Consider the following 24725-nt stretch of genomic DNA (forward strand, 5'->3'; position numbering starts at 1 on the left):
GAGTGCACAGGACTGTCCCAGCTGCTGAGCCACCTCCCAGGGCAGGAGCCTGCCGTGGGCTTTGGGGGAGGGAGACGCAGCAGGGTCAGTGCCCCCGGCAGGGGTCGGAGGGGTTTGGGGGGACACAGGGATGCGTGGGGGGAGGGGGAGGCTCTGGGCTGTTGGGGGGCTGCTCGTCAAGGAAGGGGGTGCATAGAGGGGTGGGGGAGGGGCTGGTGGTCTGGCTGGGGAGGGGTCGCTGTGGCCCAGCTGTGCCCTCTCTCCGTGCAGGTGGCAGGGCACTACGCCGGGGCGGAGAAGAAGCTGAACTGGCTGGGGAGGCCCATTCGCTGGGTGAAGGGGGCGCCCCCCCTCGACAACCCTCCCTGCGTCTTCGATGTGGATGACCCCTCCTGTGATAAAAGTGGGTGTGATGGGGAGCTGGCTGGGCCTGCACCCCTGCCCTGGGCAGTCTGCATCCTGCTGGGCCTGTCTCCTGAGCCCCCGGCATCCCTGCCTCCCGTTCGGCCTGCCCTGGGGCGGTCGGGGGGCCCTGGATCCCCCTGTCCCGGCAGCGTCTGGACTGGAAGGCGCCTGCCCCATATGCAGGAAAATGCCCAGCTAAGCCAGGAGCCTTGGGGCTGCAGGACACCTGCTCCCCTGCCAGGTCTGGGGCTGCCCGCCCTCCTGAGCCCCCGGCCCCAATCTCTGGGCATGGGGAGCTCTGCCAGGTCTCTGGCTGCTGCCCTCAGGGCTGGGGTTGGGGCCCGGCTGGGCCGGGCAGCACATGCTGGGTGCCTCGAGGGAAGGGCAGAGCATTCGACGGGGAGCTGGACAGGGCCTGGGGGCTGTGTGGGGAGCCCTGCCCCCGCTAACCAGCTCTCCGCTCGTCTCTCCAGCCCCACTCTCCACGCTGGCCATCGTGGCGCTGGGCACCGGCCTCACCCTCGTCATGTTTGGAATCTCCAGCTTCCTGATTTTCAGGTGAGACAGCCGTGCCCCGCCCTGGCACCCTGCTCCCGGGGCCCCGCACACAGCACCCTGCTCCCGGGGCCCCGCATACAGCACCCTGCTCCCGGGGCCCCGTCCTGGCTCCCTGCTCTTGGGGCCCCACCCACGGCTCCCTGCTCCCAGGGCCCGCCCACAGCACCCTGCTCCCGGGGCCCCGCCCTGGCACCCTGCTCCCAGGGCCCCGCCCTGGCACCCTGCTCCCGGGGCCCCGGCCTGGCACCCTGCTTCCCGCCCACAGCACCCTGCTCCCGGGGCCCCGCCCACAGCACCCTGCTCCCGGGGCCCACCCTGGCACCCTCCTCCCGGGGCACCGGCCTGGCACCCTGCTTCCCGCCCTGGCTCCCTGTTCCTGGGGGCCCAGCCTGGACCCTGCTCCCGGGGCCTGGCCTGGGGCTCTGCCGCTGGGAACACCAAGGGAACCTGGTGCCCCACCCGGGTCGGATCACAGCCAGTGCATGTGCACTGCAGGGTGTGTGTGCAGGGTGGGTGGGGTGAATCCTCAGCAGCCCCCTCCCCACTGGCACCCAGCAGCCCCCCAGCAGAGGCCAAAGGCAGAGGGGCCTGTAGAGTGGAGCCCCCAGGACGGGGGGGCCAGCTGGGAGTGGGGGGCGGCTCTGCCAGTGCCCCGGGTGCTCTGTGCCTGGCCCAGCCAGTCCCATCCGCAGAGCGCCAAGGCGCAGGGCCTAGCTGTTGGCCACCCCGGCAGAGACGTCCTGTCCTGGGGGCTCCTGGGCGAATGTCCCACCCTGTGATCACAGCCCAGGCAGCCCCAGCGGGGAGGGAGCCGTACACAGCACAGCCAGATCCCTCGATACCAGCCGCCCTTCGGAGGGCAGCTCTGGGTCCTCCACCCGGCCGGCTCCAGTCCCACGCTGCCCAGCCTGGGGCCACCCCCACATTCCAGAGCACCAGGCCCACCTCCGGCAGCTGGGTTCCTCTGGGAATCGCTCTGCTCAGAGCTTCTGTCTTAACCCCGGAGCCTCCCGGGGAGCTCAGCCCCATGGCACCATCCTGCTCCGTGGTGTCAACTGGGAAACCATTAGCCTGGCACCCCCGGCACGGGATCTGAGCTGCCGGCCGGCCTGCCCCCCCCCGCCCCACAGTATCCGAAGGCATTGGCTGGCGTCACAGCACTGGGGCAGGGCCCGGGAGGCTGCGGCCAGGGCTTTCCGGGTCCCCTCCAGCAGCGAGCCTGCCACGTGCACCACCCTGGGGAGTGCGTGCTGGCCCCCTGCTCCCGCCTACTCTGCACTGAGTGCCACGTCCGGCGCAGGGGGACTGGGTCCCCCACAGGGATCCCACAGCAGGCTCCGGAGGATGCTGCTCCCAGGGGACAGCGCCCCATTCCCTCAGACACCCCGGTGCTGTGGCTAACAGTCACAGGCCCCCACCCCATGTCATATGTGCACATGCTTGTGCTCCACTGCACGCGTGTGCTACACACACACAGCATAGCCCGCTGCACATGCCTGGTGAATCTCACACCCAGTGTGACTGGACTCTGAGAGCAGACGTGGGGCGGGCTGCGTGGCACTAGGGTCTGACTCCACCCCGGGCAGACGGTGGTGGGGACAGGCCCTGAGGCTGGACTCCCTGGGACACTCCAGAGGTGTCACCTGTGAGCACGGTGCCCCTGGGGATCCGGGGGCTCCCCTGACACCCTGTGCTTCCCAGGAAGCTGATGCTGGAGAAGGAGCTGGCCAGTATGCTGTGGCGGATCCGCTGGGATGAGCTGCAGTTTGGGAATGCCGAGCGCTACTACAGGGGGGCAGGCAGCCGGCTCACCCTGTCGCTGGTGAGAACGCCCATCCCCGTACGCCCCGCGCCTCCAGAGCGCCCGCACCTCTGGCCATCGCTGCGCCCGTACGCCTCGGCCCCTCTGTGACGAACTGGGACTGGTCTTACTGTGGTCTTTGAATGCTGAGTGGGGAGTGTTGGCTGGGAAGGCAGGGGAGTGTGGCTAGGATGGTCTGCATGGGGGGATGGGAGACTGGCCCTGAGGGAGAATACCTGAGCATGTAACATGAGAACCCAGGAAGGTGTTAGAGGCCAGGTGACACCTTTGCCCAGGAAACTGAACAAAGGGTGGGGGGAGAGTTTCAGAGCTGGCTGGTGGAATGGCTGGGAAGCAGACGGGTCTCTGACCTTCCAAGGGGGCTGTGGTGCCCTGGGACCCCCAAGATGGACCTAACTGAGGGGGTCCTGTTGTCTGTGCCTGCAAGACCTGTCTTGGACTGTGTTCCTGTCGTCTAAATAAACCTTCTGCTTTACTGGCTGGCTGAGAGTCATGGTGAATCGCAGGAAGCCGGGGGTGCCGGGCCCTGTGTCCCCCCACACTCCGTGACAACTGGTGGCAGAGGTGGGATCTACTGCACCCCGTGGACAGCGCTTCCTGCAGTGAGTGACTGGGGAGCAGTAAAATGAAGGGGGATCGACGGGGACCAGGTGGGCTGAAGAGTCAGAGAGAGACGGTTCAGGGGGCGATTAACCCCTGGGAGTGTGTGACCAGAGAGAAGGACTGTTGCAGTAACAGGGTCCCCCGGGAGATCGCAGCGAGCGGGCCCGGGGCAGAGGAGTCTGCGGCTCGACCCTGGCAGAGAGGGGGTGACCTGAAGAGGGGCTGGCACACTAGGGGTCCCCCTGGAACGGTGAAAAGCGGAGAGCACAGGCCGGCGAGGGGCCAGCAGGAGGATGTATGCTAAATGCCTTAAGAGTGACCTGGTGGAGCTGTGCAGGCAGAGGGGGCTGCGCATTGGGAGGTCCACCAAAGAACAGCTCATTGCCCAGCTGGAGGAGAGGGATCGCTTGGATGAACCGAGCCCTGTCCCTAAGAGAAGCCGCCCGGCGGATGCAGCGTGGGCCCCGGGGCCTGACATGGCTGGGAGGGGTCAGACTGCTGCCGAGGACATCCCGAGACCCTGCCTACCTATGCCTCGGGGAGGGGTTGGGGGAAGCCCAGCGAATACCGAGGGCACCCTGACCCCGGCAGCCAGCAGGGGATCGTCCCGGCGGAGCTCCCCGTCCCTGGAACAGAGGTGGCTGGAATGTGAATGGGAGATGAGACGGGAAGAGCTTGAGTTAAGGCAGCAAGAACTGAAGCAGGAGCGGGAAGAGAAGGAGAAACAACGTCAGCATGAGCTGGAGCTGGCCAGGCTGAGGAGCAGTGGGGCCCCGGCTGCGCTGAGCGAGGGGGGACCCAAGACTGCAAAGAGCTTTGATAAGTGCTTCCTGGCCCAGCGTAAGGAGGGGGAGGACATGGATACCTTCCTGACGGCCTTTGAGAATACCTGCGAGCTGCTCCAGGTTGACCCTGCAGACAGGCTCCAGTTTCTCATCCCCTCACTGGACCCCACAGCCAGGGAGGTGTACAGCCGACTGAAAGGGGTGGAGACAGGGGACTACGAACTGTTCAAAAAGGCCCTGCTCCGCGAGTTTGGGCTGACCCCTGAGATGTACCGGAAAAGGTTCCGGAGTCAGCGTAAAACCCGTGAGGTCACATACCTACAACTGGCCAACCGGGCGCAGGGGTATGCCCGCAAGTGGACAGCTGGGGCCCAAACTAAAGAAGACCTGCTTGACCTATTCGTACTGGAGCACGTGTATGAGCAGTGCCCATCCGACTTGAGGCGATGGTTGATGGACCAAAAGCCAGAGAACCCGCAGCACGCAGGGCAGCTGGCCGACGAGTTTGTGAACAGTCGGGCAGGGGATAACAGGGAGGAGTCCCAAAGGAACAGTCCCGCCACAACGCAGAGAGAGAGTCACCATGGGACCTCCCAGCGAGGAAATATGGAGAACCCCCACCAAAGGGGAACACCTGGCGTCAGGTCCATCTGACCCGCTCGAGGGGACCCACGGGACAGGGGCTGCTATCACTGTGGCCAAAGAGGCCACATACGGGCCCAGTGCCTCAGGCTCAGGGACAGACTGAGCAGACTGAACCCACAGAGGGTTGACTGGGTAGAGACCCAGCCGGACGAGGGGCAGCGTTCCCAGGCAAGGGGGGCTGGCAGTGTACCACCTGCTAAGGAGGGAGGAGAGCTCCAGGCCAGCTCCTCTGGGGGGCTGTTTGCTCCAGACTAAGGGTTTTTGGTTTATACGGTGGGCGCGGGGCGGTCCCTCCGGAGAGAGTACCTTGTTCCCCTGGAGGTGGATGGGAGGAAGGTCAATGGATACTGGGATACGGGCGCAGAGGTCACGCTGGCCCGGCCCGAGGTGGTGGCCCCAGATCGGGTGGTGCCCAACACCTACCTGACCCTGACGGGGGTGGGCGGGACCCCAGTCAAAGTGCCCGTGGCGAGGGTACACCTGAAGTGGGGGGCCAAGGAGGGCCCCAAGGACGTGGGGGTACACCCGTATTTGCCCACTGAGCTGTTGATGGGGGGGGACCTGGAGGACTGGCCAAGCAACCCCCAGGGTGCCCTGGTCGTGACCTGTAGCCCGAGCCTGCAAGGGACACTGCGCCTTGACCTCGGGGAGGGTACCTTGCCCGAGGTGCAGGACCCTAACCTAGTGGGGAGGGAACGCCCAGGGGCACGGCTCAAGGAGGCTGCGGCTTCAGGCCCAGCCGGCGAGAGAGAGCAGGTGGCCATCCCTGTCCCAGCTGCTGAGTTCCAGGCCGAGGTGCAGAAAGATCCCTCCTTGCGGAAGATAAGGGACCTGGCCGACCTCGGTGCGGTACAGACCATGGGGAGAGGTGGCCGGAAAAGGTTCCTGTGGGAGAAGGGGTTCCTGTACCGAGAATGGGCTCCCCCAGGGAAAATGGAGTCAGGGGGGATCAGGAGGCAGCTGGTGGTACCCCAGAAGTATCGCCGCCAGCTGCTGTACCGGGCCCATGACACCCCCCTCTCAGGGCACCAGGGAACCTGGCGTACCCAGCAGAGGCTGCTACGGAGCTTTTACTGGCCTGGGGTCTTTGTTACTGTCCGACAGTACTGCCGATCCTGTGACCCCGTCAGAGGGGAAGGAAGGCCCGGGACAAGGGGAAAATGGCTTTAGGACCCTTGCCCAGCATAGAGGAGCCTTTCCAGAGGGTGGCCAAGGTAAAAAGGGGGGCTCTGAACCAAGAGAGCCCGAATCACAGCCCTCCAGACTGGAACGCTGGGAGAAGACCCCAGCCCTGTTTGAACCCCAGGGGTATTGGGGTGGGAAAAGGGCACGGGCCACATAAGCCTTCCCACATGTGAACTACGAGTGTCATCAAGCATCCCCGACCTAAGGGGGGGCGTGAAACTGGAAGGGCCTGGTGTAATTCTCACCAAGGAATGGTAGGGATGCGGGGGCATCCATGGGAATGGGGGTAGGTTCGAACTTCCCCAGGTCACTGGCTGAAGTGACCCCACTCAGTTCGGTCTCGAAGGGGGGAGAGATGTGACGAACTGGGACTGGTCTTACTGTGGTCTTTGAATGCTGAGTGGGGAGTGTTGGCTAGGAAGGCAGGGGAGTGTGGCTAGGATGGTCTGCGCGGGGGGATGGGAGACTGGCCGAGGGAGAATACCTGAGCATGTAACGTGAGAACCCAGGAAGGGGTTAGAGGCCAGGTGACACCTTTGCCCGGGAAACTGAACAAAGGGGGGAGAGAGTTTCAGGAGCTGGCTGGTGATATGGCTGGGAGGCAGACCGGGCTCTGACCTCCCAAGGGGGCTGTGGTGCCCTGGGACCCCCAAGATGGACCTAACTGAGGGGGTCCTGTTGTCTGTGCCTGCAAGACCTGTCTTGGACTGTGTTCCTGTCGTCTAAATAAACCTTCTGCTTTACTGGCTGGCTGAGAGTCATCGTGAATCGCAGGAAGCCGGGGGTACCGGGCCCTGTGTCCCCCCACACTCTGTGACACCCTCCCCGATAGAGCCCGTACACCTCGGCCCCTCCCCGATAGAGCCCCTGTCACGGAGTGGGGGGAAGTCAGGGCCCTGCACCCCTCTTCCTGAGATTCACCGTGACTCTCAGCCAGCCAGTAAAACAGAAGGTTTATTAGATGACAGGAACACAGTCCCAAGCAGAGCGTGTAGGGGTACAACCAGAACCCCTCAATCCAGTCCTTCTGGGGGGTTCAGGGAGCTTAGACCCCAGCTTGGGGTTCCCTGCGTTGCACCACCCAGCCCAAAACTGAAAACAAAAAAAACCCTCCAGCAGCTCTCTCCCTCCTCCCCCCAGCTCCTCCTCTCCTTTGTCCGTCTCCCGGGCAGAAGGTGTCACCTCTCCCACCCCCCTTCCTGGCTCAGGTTACAGCTCAGGTAGCTCAATGTAACTCCCAGGCTACATTCCCAAGTCAAATCTGCCCCGCTCCCTGCTCCGTCACATCTCTCCCCCCTTCGAGACTGAACTGAGTGGGGTCACTCTGACCAGTGACCTGGGGAAGTTCAGGGCCCCCTCTCCGGGACAGCGCGTCCGCTATCAGGTTGTCACTTCCCTTCACATGGACCACATCGCTGTCATAATCCTGCAGAAGCAGGCTCCTCCTCAGGAGCTTGGCGTTGACTCCTTTCATCTGGTGCAGCCAGGCCAGGGGAGAGTGGTCGGTGTGCACGGTGAAGTGTCGCCCAAAGAGATATGGCTCTAGTTTCTTGAGGGCCCACACCATGGCCAGGCATTCCTTCTCGATGGCCGCGTAGTTCTGCTCCCGGGGTAGCAACTTCTTGCTCAGGTACACGATGGGGTGTCTCTCCCCCTTTTCATCCTCCTGCATTACACCACCCCCAGTCCCGTGTCTGAGGCGTCGGTGAACACCATAAAGGGCTTGTCAAAGTCTGGGTTTGCCAGAACTGGGCCGCTGACCAGAGCCTCCTTCAGCGCCCGGAGAGCCTCCTGGCGCTCCTCGGTCCAGACCACCTTGTCTGGCTTCCCCTTCTTGCACAGCTCAGAGATGGGGGCGGCTATGGCGCTAAAGTGGGGCACGACCCTTCAGTAGTATCCCGCCATCCCAATAAAGGCTTGGACCTGCTTTTTGGTTTGGGGAGCGGGCCAGTCTCTGATCACCTCCACTTTGGCTGGTTCCGGCTTTAGGCAGCCGCTCCCCACCCGGTGACCTAGGTAGGATACCTCAGCCATCCCCACCTTGCACTTCTCTGGTTTTACAGTCAGCCCAGCCTCCTGGAGTCGGTCCAGCACATGTGGTCCTCCCAGGTCTGGCTAAAGACACAGATGTCGTCAATATACACCATGGCAAAACTCTCCATCCCCCTCAGTAGCCGATCCACCAGGCGCTGGAAGGTGGCCGGCGCTCCCTTGCGGCCAAAAGGCAGGGTCAGGAACTCCTAGAGCCCCAGAGGGGTGATGAAGGCCGATTTCAGCCTGGCATCTGCATCCAGCGGCACTTGCCAGTAGCCTTTTGTAAGATCCAGGGTAGTAAGGTACCGAGCGCCTCCCAGCTTGTCTAGGAGCTTGTCAGGCCTGGGCATGGGGTAGGCATCGGCTACAGTGATGGCATTGAGCTTCCGATAGTCCACACAGAACCGGATCGACCCGTCCTTTTTGGGGACCAGCACCACCGGCGAGGCCCAAGGGCTGGAAGACGGCTGGATCACCCCCAAAGCCAGCATGTCCCCGACCTCTCTTTCCAGGTCCTGAGCAGTTTTCCCTGTGACTCGGAAGGGGGAGCATTTTATAGGCGGGTGCGATCCTGTCTGCACCCGGTGGACAGTCAGATTAGTGCGTCCAGGCTGGTTGGAAAACAGTTGTCGGTACAGATGCAGAACCCCTCTGATCTCAGCTTGCTGGGCAGGGGTCAGCTGATCCGCGAGGGGAATTGCTTCCAGGGGGAAGCCAGCTCTTGTCCCAGGGAATAGATCTACTAAAGGGTCATCTCCCTGCTCCTCCCAATGTCCACACACGGCCAACACCACATTCCCCCTGTCATAATATGGTTTCATCATATTCACATGGTACACCCGGCGGTGGTGTGCCCTGTTCGACAGCTTCACCACCTAGTTTACCTCAGTTAGTTGCTTGACAACCTTGAAGGGCCCTTCCCAGGCGGCCTGAAGTTTGTTCTTCCTCACGGGGATGAGGACCATCACCTGATCCCCGGTGGCGAAGGCGCGGGCCCGCGCCGTGCGGTCATACCAGACCTTCTGCTTCCTCTGGGCTCGGGCCAGATTCTCCCTGGCCAGGCCCATGAGCTCGGCAAGTCGTTCCCGGAAGGTCAGGACATACTCCACCACCGACTCTCCCCTGGGAGTGACCTTCCCCTCCCATTCGTCTCTCATCAGGTCTAGGGGCCCCCTTACCCGCCTTCCATATAACAGTTCGAAAGGTGAAAACCCGGTAGACTCCTGGGGTACCTCCCTGTACGCGAACAGCAGGTGAGGTAAGTACTTGTCCCAGTCCTGCGGGTGCTGGTTCATAAATGTTTTTAGCATCATCTTTAGTGTCCCATTGAACCTCTCCACCAGCCCGTTGGATTGGGGGTGATACGCTGAGGCCCAGTTGTGCCGGACCCCGCATTTCTCCCACAAGCACCGGAGTAGGGCCGACATGAAGTTGGACCCTTGGTCTGTTAAGACTTCCTTGGGAAACCCCACTCGGCTGAAAATGGTCAGCATCTGCCACAGTGTCTGTTTCGATGGATGATAAGGGCACTGCCTCGGGGTAGCGGGTGGCGAAATCTACCACCACCAGAATGTATTTCTTCCCCGACCGGGTCGTCTTGCTGAGAGGTCCCACTATGTCCATAGCCACCTTCTGGAAAGGCTCCTCTATGATGGGCAAAGGTCTCAAGGCTGCTTTCCCCTTGTCCCGGGCCTTCCCCACCCTCTGACAGGGGTCACAGGATCGGCAGTACTGTCAGACGTTGGTAAAGACCCCAGGCCAGTAAAAGTTCTGTAGCAGCCTCTGCCTGGTGCGCCGGATTCCCTGGTGCCCTGAGAGGGGAATGTCATGGGCCCGGTGCAGTAGCTTGTGGCGAAACTTCTGGGGAACCACCAGCTGCCTCCTGATCCCCCAGGACTCCACTTCCCCTGGGGGAGCCCATTCTCGGTATAGGAATCCCTTCTCCCACAGGAACCTCTCCTGGCAGCCTCTCCCCATGGTCTGTACCACACTGAGGTCGGCCAGGTCCCTTATCTTCCGCAAGGAGGGATCTTTCTGCAACTCGGCCTGGAACTCAGCAGCTGGGGAAGGGATGGGCACCTGCTCTCTCTCGCCGGCTGGGTCTGAGGCAGCAGCCCCCCTGAGCTGTGTCCCTGGGTGTTCCCTCCCCACCGGGTTAGGGTCCTGCGCCTCGGGCAAGGTACCCTCCCCAAGGTCAGGGAGCAGTGCCCCTCGCCGGCTGTGGCTATGGGTCACAACCAGGGCACCCTGGGGGTTGCTTGGCCAGTCCTCCAGGGCCCCCCCCCATGGGCAAATGGTGGTGCACCCCCACATCCTTGGGGCCCTCCTTGGCCTCCCACTTCAGGTGTACCCTCGCCACAGGCACCTTGACTGGGGTCCCGCACACCCCCGTCAGGGTCAGGTAGGTGTTGGGCACCACTCGATGTGGGGCCACCACCTCGGGCCGGGCCAGCGTGACCTCTGCGCCCGTATCCCAGTATCCATTGACCTTCCTCCCATCCACCTCCAGGGGAACAAGGCACTCTCTGCGGAGGGACAGCCCCGCGCCCACCCTGTAAACCAAAAAACCAGAGTCTGGAGCATCCAGCCCCCCAGAGGAGCTGGCCTGGGGCCCTCCTCCCTCCTTAGCAGGTGGTACGCTGCCAGCCCCCCTTCCCTGGGAATGCTGCCTCTCGCCCGGCTGGGTCTCTACCCAGTCAACCCTCTGTGGGTTGGGTCCGCTCAGTCTGTCCCTGAGCCTCGGGCACAGGGCCCGTATGTGGCCTCTCTGGCCACAGTGATAGCAGCCCATGTCCCATGGGTTCCCTCAAACGGGTCGGATGGACCTGAAGTAGGATGTTCCCCTTTGGTGGGGGTTCTCCATATTTCCTCACTGGGAGGTCCCATGGTGACTCTCTCTCTGGGTTGTGGTGGGACTGTTCCTTTGGGACTCCTCCCTGTTATCCCCTGCCCGACTGTTCACAAACTCATCGGCCAGCTGGCCTGCGTGCTGTGGGTTCTCTGGCTTTTGGTCCATCAACCATCGCCTCAGGTCAGATGGGCACTGCTCATACACGTGCTCCAGTACGAATAGGTCAAGCAGGTCCTCTTTAGTTTGGGCCCCAGCTGTCCACTTGCGGGCATACCCCTGCGCCTGGTTGGCTAGTTGTAGGTATGTGACCTCACGGGTTTTACGCTGACTCCGGAACCTTTTCCGATACATCTCAGGGGTCAGCCCAAACTCGCGGAGCAGGGCCTTTTTGAACAGTTTGTAGTCCCCCGTCTCCGCCCCTTTCAGTCGGCTGTACACCTCCCTGGCTGTGGACTCCAGTGAGGGGATGAGAAACTGGAGCCTGTCTGCAGGGTCAACCTGGAGCAGCTCGCAGGTATTCTCAAAGGCCGTCAGGAAGGTATCCATGTCCTCCCCCTCCTTACGCTGGGCCAGGAAGCACTTATCAAAGCTCTTTGCAGTCTTGGGTCCCCCCTCGCTCACCGCAGCCGGGGCCTCACTGCTCCTCAGCCTGGCCAGTTCCAGCTCATGCTGACGCTGGTTCTCATGCTGACGTTGTTTCTCCTCATGCTGACATTGTTTCTCCTCATGTTGACGTCGTTTCTCCTTCTCTTCCCACTCCTGCTTCAGTTCTTGCTTCCTTAACTCAAGCTCTTCCCGTCTCATCTCCCATTCACATTCCAGCCGCATCCGCTCCCGGGACGGGGAGTTCCGCCGGGACAATCCCCGGCTGACCGCCGGGGTCAGGGTGCCCTCGGTATTCGCTGGGCTTCCCCCAACCCCTCCCCTAGGTATAGGTAGGCAGGGTCTCGGGATGTCCTCGGCAGCAGTCTGCTCCCTCCCAGCCATGTCAGGTCCCGGGGCCCATGCTGCATCCGCCGGGCGGCTTCTCTCAGGGACAGGGCTCGGTTCATCCAAGCGATCCCTCTCCTCCAGCCGGGCAATGAGCTGTTCTTTGGTGGACCTCCCAATGCGCAGCCCCCTCTGCCTGCACAGCTCCACCAGGTCGCTCTTAAGGCGTTTAGCATACATCCTCCTGCTGGCCACTCGCCGGCCTGTGCTCTCCGCTTTTCACCGTTCCAGGGGGACCCCTAGTGTGCCAGCCCCTCTTCAGGTCACCACCTCTCTGCCAGGATTGAGCTGCAGACTCCTCCGCCCCTGGGACCACTCGCTGCGATCCCCCGGGGGACCCTGTTACTGCAAAAGTCCTTCTCACTGGTCACACACTCCCAGGGGTTAATCGCCCCCTGAAACCGTCTCTCTCCGACTCTTCAGCCCACCTGGTCCCCGTCCATCCCCCTTCGTTTTACTGCTCCCCAGTCTCTTACTGCAGGAAGCGCCGGCCATGGGGTGCAGTAGATCCCACCTCTGCCACCAATTGTCGCGGAGTGTGGGGGACTCAGGGCCCTGTACCCCCGGCTTCCTGCGATTCACCGTGACTCTCAGCCAGCCAGTAAAGCGGAAGGTTTATTGGATAACAGGAACACAGTCTACAGCAGAGCTTGTAGGTACAACCAGGACCGCTCAATCAAGTCCTTTTGGGGAGTGCAGGGAGCTTAGACTCCAGCTTGGGGTTCCCTGCGTTGCACCTCCCAGCCCAAAAGTGAAAACTCCCAAATCCCTCCAGCAACTCTCTCCCCCCTCCCCTCTGCTCCCCCTCTCCTTTGTTCTGTCTCCTGGGCAGAAGGTGTCACCTCTCCCACCCCCCCTCCTGGCTCAGGTTACAGCTCAGGTAGCTCAATGTAACTCCCAGGCTACATTCCCAGGTCGAATCCGCCCTGCTCCCTGCTCCATCACATCTCTCCCCAATAGAGCCCATACTCCTTGGCCCCTCCCCAATAGAGCCCCTACGCCTCGGCCCCTCTCCGATAGAGCCCGTACGCCTCGGCTTCTTCCCTATAGAGCCCCTACACCTTGGCCCCTCCCCTATAGAGCCCGTATGCCTCGGCCCCTCCCCTATAGAGCTCCTACATCTCGGATTCTTCCTTATAGAGCCCCTATGCCTCAGCCCCTCCCCAATAGAGCCTGTACGACTTGGCCCCTCCCCTATAGAGCCCCTACACCTCAGCTTCTTCCCTATAGAGCCCCTACGCCTCGGCCCTTCCCCTGTAGAGCCCTACCCTTTGTGCCATGCCCTATACACTCCCTCAGCCATCCCCCACAGAACTTTTCTATGCACTATCCCCTGTCGCCTCCCCAGCCATCCCCACGTAGCTCTTCTAACTCACCCATCACCTCGAGGTCCCTGCCAAGCCAGCCCCTGGCCCTCCTTCCGGCCCCTGGCCTAGAGCGCCCTCAGGCCACACCCTGCCCCCCACTCTTCCTACCATGCTCTCCTAATTGCCTTGTTCCCTTCCAGCGCGGCTCCAGCTATGGCTCCCTGATGACGGCCCACGGCAAGTACCAGATCTTCGCCAACACTGGCCACTTCAAGGTGAGTCCCTGGCGTTCGCCTGCCCCATCCCCTTGCATTGAGCCCCCCCGTGTGGCGCTGACCCTGTCCCTGTCCCTACCCCCCAGGGGAACGTGGTGTTCAAAAGGCATCCGCGCCTGCCCCGTCCCCTTGCATTGACTTCCCGCCCGTGCGGCGCTGACCCTGTCCCTGTCCCTGGCCCCCAGGGGAACGTGGTGGCTATCAAGCATGTGAATAAGAAGCGGATCGAGCTGACGAGGCAGGTGCTCTTCGAACTCAAACACGTATGTACTGGGGAGCTGGGCAGGTGATGGGGGGTCCAGGGGTCTGTGCTGGGGCAGGAGTGAAGCGACGCTGGGGGGGTTCCCAGCTTGCCCCAGCACTGGCTGAGTGTGGCGTGGTTCAGAGCCCTGGCCGTGCTCAGCTCACAACCAGGTGCCTTGTGGAGCCTGGTGGGTCTCACGTGGCGCCAGGTGCCAGAGACATGTCAGGGACACGTGTGTCCATGGGGGGGCACACAGGCAGCAACGCACACATGCAGATGCACCCACCTCCCTGCTCCGCCCAGGACTCCACAAGCCCCATTTTATCATCCAGCCCAAATCTGGCTCTCAGGGCCTGAGCCGAGGCCCAGGAACGGCCGTCGCTGTGCTAGCGTCAAGCATGTCGCGAGGCTCTGATTCCAGAGTGCCTGCGGCCTAGGGCTTTGCAGCGACTGCGCTGGTCGCCGGACACCCAGACCGGCCCCATCCCCTCCCAGCCTGGGTGGTGCGAGGTTACCCAGCCAGGGCTCTGATGGGTCCCTGCTTCTGTTTCTGGCCCTAGATGAGGGACATCCAGTTCAACCACCTGACCAGGTTCATCGGCGCCTGCATCGACCCGCCCAACGTCTGCATCGTGACGGAGTACTGCCCGCGGGGCAGCCTGCAGGTGAGGGGGGTGGGCATGCCGCCGGCTCGCTTGCTACTGGGCGGTGACCCCTGGAGAGGCTGCGGTGGCCGACAGAGCCCAGGAAAGGGGCTGGCGGGGTCTGTTACAGAGCACTGGCCCAACAAGAGAGCAGGACGAACTCCTCTTTAGGCACCTCTCTGCAACGTGCAGAAAGAAAAATTGCATTGTTGTGGGTGACGTCAGTCGGGAGGTCTCCTGCCGCCCGTGGTACAAGATCAGCAGTTTCTAGACATTATAGATGATGCTTTTCTAAGACGAAAGGTGTTACACCCAGCACGGGTGCAGATGAATTCATCACTGGTGTGGAGGCTGGTGGTTGCCCAGGGACCAGTGATTGAGACCTGACCACTTTCAGTACGAGCAAGCGGAGGACAGTGAGATCAGTACTTGCTGCTTCAGAAGGGCTTCTCCCAACCCAGAGGAAAATTATGAGTAAAATTTATTGGGAGGAAAAATTTAGACAGAAAAATGTGAATTAAAAGTGGGAATTTTGAAAGCAGAGTTTATTGGCTGGCCAAAAATGATCCCACGACTGTGCAAGAGGGAAACTCTGGCGAAGAGCCCGTCAGGGCCGTCCTTACCCATACACAAAGTACGCAGCTGCGTAGGGCACCAGGAGATTTGGGGCACCACATTTCCTGGTGCCCTGCACAGCTGCGTGCTGCTCCAGCTCCTGCCCCGCCTCTTCCCCATGGCCCCAGCTCCGCCCCTTCCCTTCCCTTCCCTGCCCCGTGCCTGCCTCTTCTCGCCCTTGCTCCGCCCCACCCCGCCCCTGCCCCTTCCCCATGGCTCCTGCCCCTGCTCTGCCCCCACCCCTTCCCTTCCCTGCCCCAGGCGAATTAGGTATTGCTGGCAAACGAGGTGAATGAGAATGTACAACGTGAAGAACATTCCTGTACTCGTCGAGTTTAAATGGCTAGTCTGACAGTGACCCCCTGCAGAGCACAGGCTAGCAAAATCCCCGCAGTTACCCTGGGACTGAGCCCCAGAACTTGGGTTTGACTAAAGCATCTTCCAGGAAGGCCTCCGGGGCTGATCTGCGGACACGAAGGGATGGAGAGTCCACCACTGCCCATGGCAGTCAGTTCCCATGCTTCAGCAGCCGTGTTTCCAATTGAAATTTGTCTGGCTTTAACGTCCAGCCATCAGTGGTGGTTCTGCCTTTCCCTGCTAGATTGGGAGCCCTTCGGTGCCCAGGATTTTCCGTCTGTGAAGGCGTTTACACGCCGATCGCGCACTCGCCAGCGTTTGGACTGAGCTCTTTAAGTCTGTCACTGTCAGGCATTTTCTGCAGCCCTCGAATCATTGTTGTGGCTCTTTTCTGCCCCCTCGCCAAGATCCGGCTCAAGATGTGGACACCAGAACTGGACGCAGTATCTGGTTTCGGGCTCCCCAGTGCTGTAGAGAGGTAAAATCACCTCCCTGCTTCATAGCAAAGGGAAGACTGAGCAGCGACTTGCTGACAGCGTGTAAGGACCTTCCCAGGCAGCAAACCCTGGGCACTGAAGGCTGAAGCCAGATACATTCAGCTTGGAAATACAGCATCAGTGAGGGTGGCTGACCACCGGATCAGACTGCCAAGGGCCCTGGCGTTTCTCCATCTCGGGGCCTTCACACTCAGGAGCAATTCCGGGAGATGCTTTGCCAAACACAGTCGGTGGGCTCTGTACAGGGGTATGCGGGGAACTGGAACGGCCTGTGCTCTGCGGCAGTTCAGACTAGATGATCTAATGGCCCCTTCTGACCTGGCACTCTGTGAATCTATGAAAGAGAAACCCCATGCAGCGCCGTCTCTCAGCGCGGGGGTTGCTGTGTCCAGGGGCTGGGGGCCTTGGCACGGGGCCACGAGGGGGAGTCATGGTGCTGGTGGCTGGAGTGTCCCATGGGGTGTGGCCCACCTGCCCAATGGAGAGGGCCTGGCTGGGGGTGGCTTGGCTGGAGTGCCCGGAGCCCACACCTGACACACTTCCCTCTCCGGCTCCTCCCAGGACATCCTGGAGAACGAGAGCATCAACCTGGACTGGATGTTCCGCTACTCACTCATCAACGACATTGTGAAGGTAGGAGAGCGTGGGGCGGGGCTCCTCTCTGCCCTGGACCTGTGGGTCTGGCTCCTCGTGCTTGGGGCCCTGCTAGCACTGGGGGAGCAGCGCTGGGGTGAGGGAGCTCCGTGGCCAGACAGCGTCACCGGCCCTGCAGGCATCGCTCCCTGCTCTGGGCTGTGGTGTTGGTGCTGGGGGGGGGGGAACCCTGTTAGGCCCCACCCCACACTAGGGAAGGTGCCAGGGAACCACCTGTCCCTGCTCTCGGTGCCTCAGGGAGTGTGGAGCCCCGTGGCACCAGCCCGCTAGCCAGGGTGGGACACTGGCGCTTTCCCTGCTGGTGACCCCTGGGTAGCCGTGGCTGGGTCATGCCAGCTCTTGTGCCCCCTGGGCCATAGGGGGTAGAGTTTCTGCCCCGATGGGGTGCCCCCAGGTTCTGGCTGGGGGGGTAGGTCGGGGCTGTCTCCTGGTCTGGAAGCCCCAGGGGTCCCGACGGGCGATGTCTCAGCAGCGTCTGTCTGGCACAGGGAATGGCCTTTCTGCACAACAGCATCATTGGGCACCACGGCAGCCTCAAGTCCTCCAACTGCGTGGTGGACAGCCGCTTCGTGCTGAAGATCACGGACTACGGGCTGGCCAGCTTCCGCTCCAGCTGCGATGCCGAGGACAGCCATGCGCTGTATGCCAGTGAGTGCCCCCCCCCCCCAGAGTGCACCTGCTCTCCACCCTCCCCCTCCTCCCCAGGAGCCCCGCTTCCTTCCCTGCCAGCAGCATGTAACGATGCTGCCTCTGGCGGGACACAACTGAGAGTATCAATTGAGGACAAATTGCTTAGAGCAGGGCAGTTACAGCCCAAGGCTGGGGTTTCTCCACCTCTAAGGCACCAAACCAGCCAGACAGAGAGAGAGGACTTTGGTCTCACCCCACTGGCTAACCAGAAGTCACACAAGCAATTCCCTTAGACACTCGTTTCCCAGTATCACTACCAGTGCCACTCGTTATGGGGACGAATGGTTATGAAAACCAATACCCCAATAAAAGAAAAAGGTTCTCCTGATCCCAAAGGGCCAAGCCCCAGACCCAGGTCAATATACAAATCAGATCTTACCCACAAATCACGCTGTTGCCAATCCTTTAGAACCTAAAATCTAAAGGTTTATTCATAAAAGGAAAAAGATAGAGATGAGAGTTAGAATTGGTTAAATGGGATCAATTACATACAGTAATGGCGAAGTTCTTGGTTCAGGCTTGCAGCAGCGATAGAATAAACTGCAGGTTCAAATCAAGTCTCTGGAACATCCCCAGCTGGGATGGGTCATTCAGTCACTAGCGTAGCTAGCGGGGTGCAGGGGAAGCAGCCGCTTCCCCGGCCTTTCCAAAAGCAGCCGGAGAGGAGCAAGGGGGGACGCAGGCTGGCGGCCCGGCAGCCGCGGCCGGGCCGGAGAGGAGCGAGGGGGGACACAGGCTGGCGGCCCGGCAGCCGCGGCCAGGCCGGAGGAGCGAGGGGGGACGCAGGCTGGCGGCCCGGCAGCCGCGGCCAGGCCGGAGGAGCGAGGGGGGACGCAGGCTGGCGGCCCGGCAGCTGCGGCCGGGCCGGAGGAGCGAGGGGGGCCCAGGCTGGAGGCCCGCAGTGCGGCCGGCAGCCATGGGGGGGCGGCAGCCATGGGGGGGGGGGGCACAGCATGGCGGCCGGAGGAGCGAGAGCGGGGGCCACGGGGGTGGCACGGCAGGGCTGGAGGAGCCATGGATGGGGAGGGTCAGTGCGGCTGGAGGAGGAGTCAAGGGGGGGCGCCTTTTTTATCTTTGCTCCCCCTCCTCTTAAAAGCTGGCTACGCCACTGCATTCAGTCCTTTGTTCAGAGCTTCAGTTTGTAGCAAGGTTCCTCCAGAGGTAAGAAGCAGGATTGAAGACAAAATGGAGGGGTTTCCAGGGCCTTTTATAGTCTCTCACTTGTGGAAGGACGCCCCTTTGTTCTCCTGTGCAAAATCACAGCAGCAAGGTGGAGTTTGTAGCCACCTGGGCAAGTCACATGTCCAGGCATGACTCAGTTTGCAGGCGGCAGCCATTGCTCACATGCTGCCTTAAACATTCCCAGGAAAGCTCAGCTGTGGACTGGCGTCTCCCAAGGTTCATTGTCCGTTAAGTGTTTCTTGATTGGGCACTTCCTGAGAATAGTCCTTCCTCAAGAAGCTGACCAAATGCGTCATGAGGCTACTTGAAATCAAATACATTTGAGCTACAAGTACAGAGCCAATATTTATAACTTCAAATACAAAATTGACACACCCAGACAGACAGCATCATCATAACCAGCAAATCACCTTTCCATAGACGCCTCACACGACAACCTTGGCACAATATTTGCTGCAAATATAGAACAGTGGCTGCAACAATGATCTATACAGTCACAGTTCATGTCAATAGCGTCACAGAGGAGAAGGGGTCCCCTATGCTCCCCAACCTGGCCAGGGCCGAGAGGGCAGCTCCGCGTGGTCCTTCAGGCCTGGGCTGCCCCACAGCCTGCTCCCCCGGCAGCACCCAGCCTGGCCCCTGCACTAGGCTGGGTGGCTCTGGGCTGCTGGGTTCTCTCTGGGCGGGTGGAGGTCGGACGCGTGGGGTCGGCTCAGACGTGGCTGTGCTCCTTGCTGCTCCCAGAGAAGTTGTGGACGGCCCCCGAGCTGCTGCAGCAGGGGCGCCTGCCCCCCCCGGGGATGCAGAAGGCGGATGTGTACAGCTTCAGCATCATCCTGCAGGAGATTGCCCTGCGCAATGGGCCCTTCTACATCGAGGGCATGGACCTGAGCCCCAAGGGTGAGTGGGCTGGGGCCCTAGGGACGGGGCGGTGGGGCCTGGACCCCAGAGCTTAGAGTGCAGGGGGGCAGGGCTGGGGCCCTAGGGACGGGGCAGCGTGGGCCCGGACCCCGAGGTGAGAGTTCAGGGGGGCAGGGCTGGGGCCCTAGGAACGGGGCAGCGTGGGCCTGGACCCCGAGGTGAGATTGCTGCAGGGGAGGCAGGGCTGGGGCCCTAGGGACGGGGTGGCGGGGGGCTGGACCCCGAGGTGAGACTGCAAGGGGGGGCAGGGCTGGGGCCCTAGGGACGGGGTGGGCGGGGGGCTGGACCCCGAGGTGAGACTGCTGCAGGGGGGGCAGGGCTGGGTCCCTAGGGACGGGGCGGTGTGGGGCCTGGACCCCGAGGTGCGAGTTCAGGGGGGCAGAGCTGGGTTCCTAGGGACGGGGCAGTGGGGCCTGGACCCCGATGTGCGAGTGCAGGGGGGCAGGGCTGGGTCCCTAGGGATGGGGCAGTGGGGCCTGGACCCCGATGTGCGAGTGCAGGGGGGCAGGGCTGGGTCCCTAGGGACAGGGCAGTGTGGGCCCGGACCCCAGAGCTCAGAGTTCGGGTGGGGGCAGGGCTGGGTCCTTAGGGACAGGGCGGTGGGGGGCCTGGACCCCGAGATGTGAGGGCTGGGGGGGGCAGGGCTGGGTCCCTAGGGACAGGGCGGTGGGGGGCCTGGACCCCTAGGTGCAAGTGCAGGGGGGCAGGGCTGGGTCCCTAGGGATGGGGCGGCGGGGACCCGGACCCCAGGTGCGAGGGCTGGTCCAGCCCAGGGCGAAGACACCCCAGCCGCTCAGCCGGCAGCGCGGGCGTTGGTCCCCCGGCTGGCCCAGGCTGGTGACGCTCCCGTCCCCGCAGAGATTGTGCAGAAGGTGCGGAACAGCCAGAAGCCGTTCTTCCGGCCCTCCATCGACTTGGGGCTGCACAGTGAGGAGCTGGCCGTGCTGATGGAGCGCTGCTGGGCGCAGGAGCCCGCCGAGCGCCCCGACTTCAGCCAGCTCAAGATCTTCATCCGCAGATTCAACAAGTGGGTTCCCCGGCCGGGGCGGGACCGGGCTTGGGGCGCAGCCACACGCAGGGGGCGCTGGGGGAGGTGTCGGGCGCGGGAGCAGGGCTGGGACGGGGGAGGGGGGCACACACCGGGCAGGAACGGGGACGCAGGACGGGGAGTGCGTGCGAACACAGGAGCGTTACATGGTCTTATCTCCCACCTCCCCAGTCCCGTGTTCTCAGCTGGGGCACGCTCAGGGGCGTTGGGTGCCAGGTGTCACTGTCCTGGTGACTGGGTTTTCGGATCCTCCATTGCTATGGGGCCGGCCTCAGACCCAGCAGGGCGATGTTCAGACCTGTGTCCTTTCTACCCCCCGCCCCTCCCCCATAGCCATGCAAAATATAGGGGAAACTGAGGCACACAAAAAGGTCATGTAACATATTCCAGAAATTTCCCACTCAGTCACAGTACCAGGCGGGGTTGTGTGGTGCCACAGCCTCTCCTTGAGTGCCAGCCCCAGGAGGAGACTGGGGAGCAGCAGCCCTTGGGGAGCAGGCACTGGGGGGGTGGGCGTTATGGTTCCCCCCGTGTCGTGGACACAAGGTCCCCCCATTAGTCTCCTCCCATGGCCTCCCTGCCGGCCTGTCTCTGCAGTGAAGGCAGCACCAGCATCCTGGACAACCTGCTGTCGCGCATGGAGCAGTACGCCAACAACCTGGAGAAGCTGGTGGAGGAGCGGACGCAGGCCTACCTGGAGGAGAAACGCAAGGCCGAGAACCTGCTCTACCAGATCCTGCCCCAGTAAGAGACCCACACAAGCCCCTGAGCATGTGCTGGCAAGGGGGAGAGCCGGGGGGGCATATGCCAAGCTCCCCCACGGGTGTGTGCTGGCACGGGCTGGGTGTGCAGAGCACCTCCATGAGGGTGCGGTGGGGTGCGGGGCAGCATGCCCCCAGGCGTGTGCAATGGCGAGGGGGTGTCAGCACCTGGTGCACATGCATATTGCCTGGGACTTTGGCACAAGCAGGGAAGGGCAGGTGGGCTGGGCCTCGGTGAGCCCGAGGAATTAGGTCAGTAGGTCAGGGCGGCCCCCTGAGGTGAGAGGCACAGACGTGCTCCCCTGCCCTGGCTGGCCGCCCACCCTCGCACACTGAGTCAGGAGGGTGCCCCTCCCCTTGGGCCCTCCCAGAGCCCCACAGGATCCTTGCCATTCCCTCAGAGACCCTCCCTCGCCCTGGCCCCCAGACTGACTGGGGGGGCAAGGGGGCTGCTGGGCAGAGTCGCGGGAGTGGCTGGGGGTTAGAGGCCTTAGCACTGGTGCACCCGGCCCCCGTGCCTGGGGGGGGGAGGGGCAGGGGCCTGGTGCTCCTGCCTTGCTCCCATTTCACAGCGGGGGGGCCGCCAGTCTGGGGCAGCAGCTCACACTGACCTGCTCCCCCCAAGCTCCGTGGCCGAGCAGCTGAAGCGCGGGGAGACGGTGCAGGCCGAGGCCTTCGACAGCGTCACCATCTACTTCAGCGACATTGTGGGGTTCACAGCCCTGTCGGCTGAGAGCACCCCCATGCAGGTAACTGGGGAGAGAGAACACACCTGTGCAGGTAACCAGGGGGAGAGCCCCCTGTGCAGATAACCGGGGGGGAGAGAACACACCTGTGCAGGTAACCAGGGGGAGAGCCCCCCGTGCAGGTGTCATGGAGTGTGGGGGGACACAAGGCCCTGCACCCCCGGCTTCCTGCGATTCACCATGACTCTCAGCCAGCCAGCAAAGCAGAAGGTTTATTTAGACGACAGGAACACAGTCCAAGACAGGTCTTGCAGGCACAGACAACAGGACCCCCCTCAGTTAGGTCCATCTTGGGGTCCCAGGGGCACCCCAGCCCTGTTGGGGGGTCAGAGCCCCGTCTGGGCTCCCTCCATTACCAGCCAGCTCCTGACCAACCTCAACTCCTTCCAGCGTCTCTCACCCCTCCTCCCCCGGCTCCTCCCCCAGCCTTTGTCCAGTTTCCCATGCAGAGGTGTCACCTGGCTCCAACCCCCTTCCTGGGTTCTCACTTTACATGCTCAGGTATCCTCCCTCAAGGCCAGTCTCCCATCCCCCACTGCAGACTGTCCCAGCCAAGCTCCCCACTCAGCATTCAAAGACCACATTAAGAACAGTCCCAGTTCGTCACAGCAGGTAACTGGGGGGAGAGCCCCCTGTGCAGGTAACCGGGGGGGGGGGGAAGAGCCCCCCATGCAAGTCACCTAGGTGGGGGGAGAGCAGCGCCCCTGCAGGGAGCCAGGGGGACCCCTGCGGGGGAGGATCTGTAGGAAAGCAGCCAGTAAGCAGCCCTCCCCTCCCCCTAGCAGCCCAGTTCCTGGGGCTCTGAGCATGGGCTGGCCCGTGCGTGGAGGGCCGTGGCCCGTGGTGTGGGTGTGGCTGGGCGCCCCGGGGCAGTGCCAGCTGCGCAGCAAGTGGCCAAGGAGACTGGGCGCCCGGCCCACACCTGTGCTCCCCGCCCCCAGGTGGTGACCCTGCTGAACGATCTCTACACCTGCTTCGACGCCATCATCGATAACTTCGACGTGTACAAGGTGAGACTGGCCGGCCGCTGCGCATGGCGCTGTCGGGGCAGGGCCTGGACACAGCCCTGGCACTTGGGAGGGTGGGGGGAAACCGTGCCCCAGAGAGGGGGTGGGGAGCTGAGACGGTGCACCTTGGCAAGGGGCCTGGGGCCTGGCTCTCAGCGGGATGGGCGTGTGGGTGGGGTCTCTCCCCTTTGCACTCCCTGGGGTGGCAGACCCGGGCCTGCGTTTGCGGGTGCTCGTCCTTGACTCTGCTTGGTCCCCAGGTGGAGACGATTGGAGACGCCTACATGGTGGTGTCGGGGCTGCCGGTGCGGAACGGGAAACTGCACGCCAATGAGATCGTCCGCATGGCGCTGGCGCTGCTGGAGGCCGTGAAAACCTTCAAAATCCGGCATCGGCCCAACGACCAGCTCCGGCTGCGCATCGGCATCCACACCGGTGAGAGACCAGGCTCCTGCAGCCGGCAGGTGGGCCCGGGGGGGCACCAGGCTCTGAGTCACCAGCAGGACTGGGGTGACGTGCTGTCCTGGGGTTAGAGGGGGCCTGGGAGGGGAGGGGTTCCCGGGGCCTGCGCAGAGGTGACGGCTCTCTCCCCCGGCAGGTCCTGTGTGTGCCGGGGTCGTAGGGCTGAAGATGCCCCGGTACTGCCTGTTTGGGGACACGGTGAACACTGCCTCGCGCATGGAGTCCAACGGGCAGGGTAAGTCTCCTCCCCCGTGGGGCAGCTCACCCAGCCCCCACCCAGGGCCCGCCCAGCTGCAGGGCGCGGTCAGGGTCTGGCCTGCACCGCCCAGTGGCAAGGCGAGTTGGCGGCAGCGCCGTGGGAACTGCCCAGTAGCCCCCAGCCAGATTCAAGCGGTGGGTCTGCGGGTGTAGCTCCAGACCCCCTGCTCTGGCCCCTGCTGACGCCTCCCCCTCCTCTGACCCAGCACTGAAGATCCACATCTCGTCCACCACCAAGGAGGTCCTAGATGAGTTCGGCTGCTTCGAGCTGGAGCTCCGAGGGGACGTGGAAATGAAGGTGAGTCTGGGGCTGGCTGGCCAGGGGCAGGGCTCCTGGGCAGGGACAGGCCGGCTGGGCCCCCAGCGGGGATGGAGGTACAGAACCGACGGGGCACCGGGAGGTGAGCACGGAGCTGGGAGCAGGTGGAGGGGCCAGGCGCGGGGCTGGCAGCCCAGGATGCCAGGGCCATGGGAATGCACAGACTTGCCCCTGCACTGCTGAGAGCCCAGCAGCCCTTGTTTCACCTTCAGCCACAGCAGCTCTGCCCATGGAGGGCACATCCTGGCAGCCGGGAGACCCCTCGGCAGCTCACTGCACGGCCTGGAACGACGGGCACAGCCGAGCTCTCAGATGCGACGTCCCTTCCCAGGGCATGGGCGGCCCCGGCTCTGCGGTGGGGGGGCCTGGCTCCAGCTCTGGGCCATGGAGGACGCGGGGGTGTGTGGCGCTGGCCTGACCTGCTCCCCTCTGGCTTCCAGGGGAAAGGGAAGATGCGGACGTACTGGCTGCTGGGCGAGCGGACAGACGACAGCATCATCTGAGGCCGGCCCTGGGCTGACTCGGGCTCTGCACTGAGGGGGGCTCTGTCGCTGAGCTCCGTCTCCGAGCACCACTCCCTGGCCACAGCAGGGAGCGCCCGGCACGCAGGCCCCGACCAAAGCAGCCGCGCTCCACGGGGCCGAGCAGCGGGGCCCTGGTCTGCTGGCAGACACGCAGGGCTGGCACTCAGCCGAGGCGCCCTGTGCACAGTGAGCCGTGCTGCCCACCCGGCCCGGCCCGGCCCGCCCCAGCTGAGTCTCCAGGGCCTGGTGGTGCTGGCGGGAGCTAGCCAGGCCCTGACTGGCGCCAGCAGGGCCGGCACGACCCCACAGTGCTCCTCGGAGCCTGGCTGTCCTCTG

The 24725-nt window shown here is 63.1% G+C and overlaps 1 protein-coding gene across 1 annotated transcript in view; it reads left to right on the top strand.

The window, feature by feature from the left end:
- NPR2 (natriuretic peptide receptor 2) overlaps positions 1-24368 on the top strand; it is a 49761-nt gene extending 25393 nt beyond the window's left edge. Inside the window, exons 6-22 of the mRNA XM_065406324.1 lie at positions 271-403; positions 879-963; positions 2665-2785; positions 13386-13460; positions 13646-13723; positions 14265-14369; positions 16379-16450; positions 16960-17119; positions 19088-19243; positions 20123-20291; positions 20910-21056; positions 21699-21822; positions 22761-22829; positions 23087-23261; positions 23425-23523; positions 23753-23844; positions 24306-24368. Of these exons, the coding sequence (XP_065262396.1) occupies positions 271-403; positions 879-963; positions 2665-2785; positions 13386-13460; positions 13646-13723; positions 14265-14369; positions 16379-16450; positions 16960-17119; positions 19088-19243; positions 20123-20291; positions 20910-21056; positions 21699-21822; positions 22761-22829; positions 23087-23261; positions 23425-23523; positions 23753-23844; positions 24306-24368 (1923 nt within the window). The remainder of the gene's footprint in view (positions 1-270; positions 404-878; positions 964-2664; positions 2786-13385; positions 13461-13645; positions 13724-14264; positions 14370-16378; positions 16451-16959; positions 17120-19087; positions 19244-20122; positions 20292-20909; positions 21057-21698; positions 21823-22760; positions 22830-23086; positions 23262-23424; positions 23524-23752; positions 23845-24305) is intronic.
- The last annotated feature ends 357 nt before the right edge of the window (positions 24369-24725 follow it).

This window comes from Emys orbicularis, chromosome 6 (assembly GCF_028017835.1).
Source record: "Emys orbicularis isolate rEmyOrb1 chromosome 6, rEmyOrb1.hap1, whole genome shotgun sequence".
NCBI lineage: Eukaryota > Metazoa > Chordata > Testudines > Emydidae > Emys > Emys orbicularis.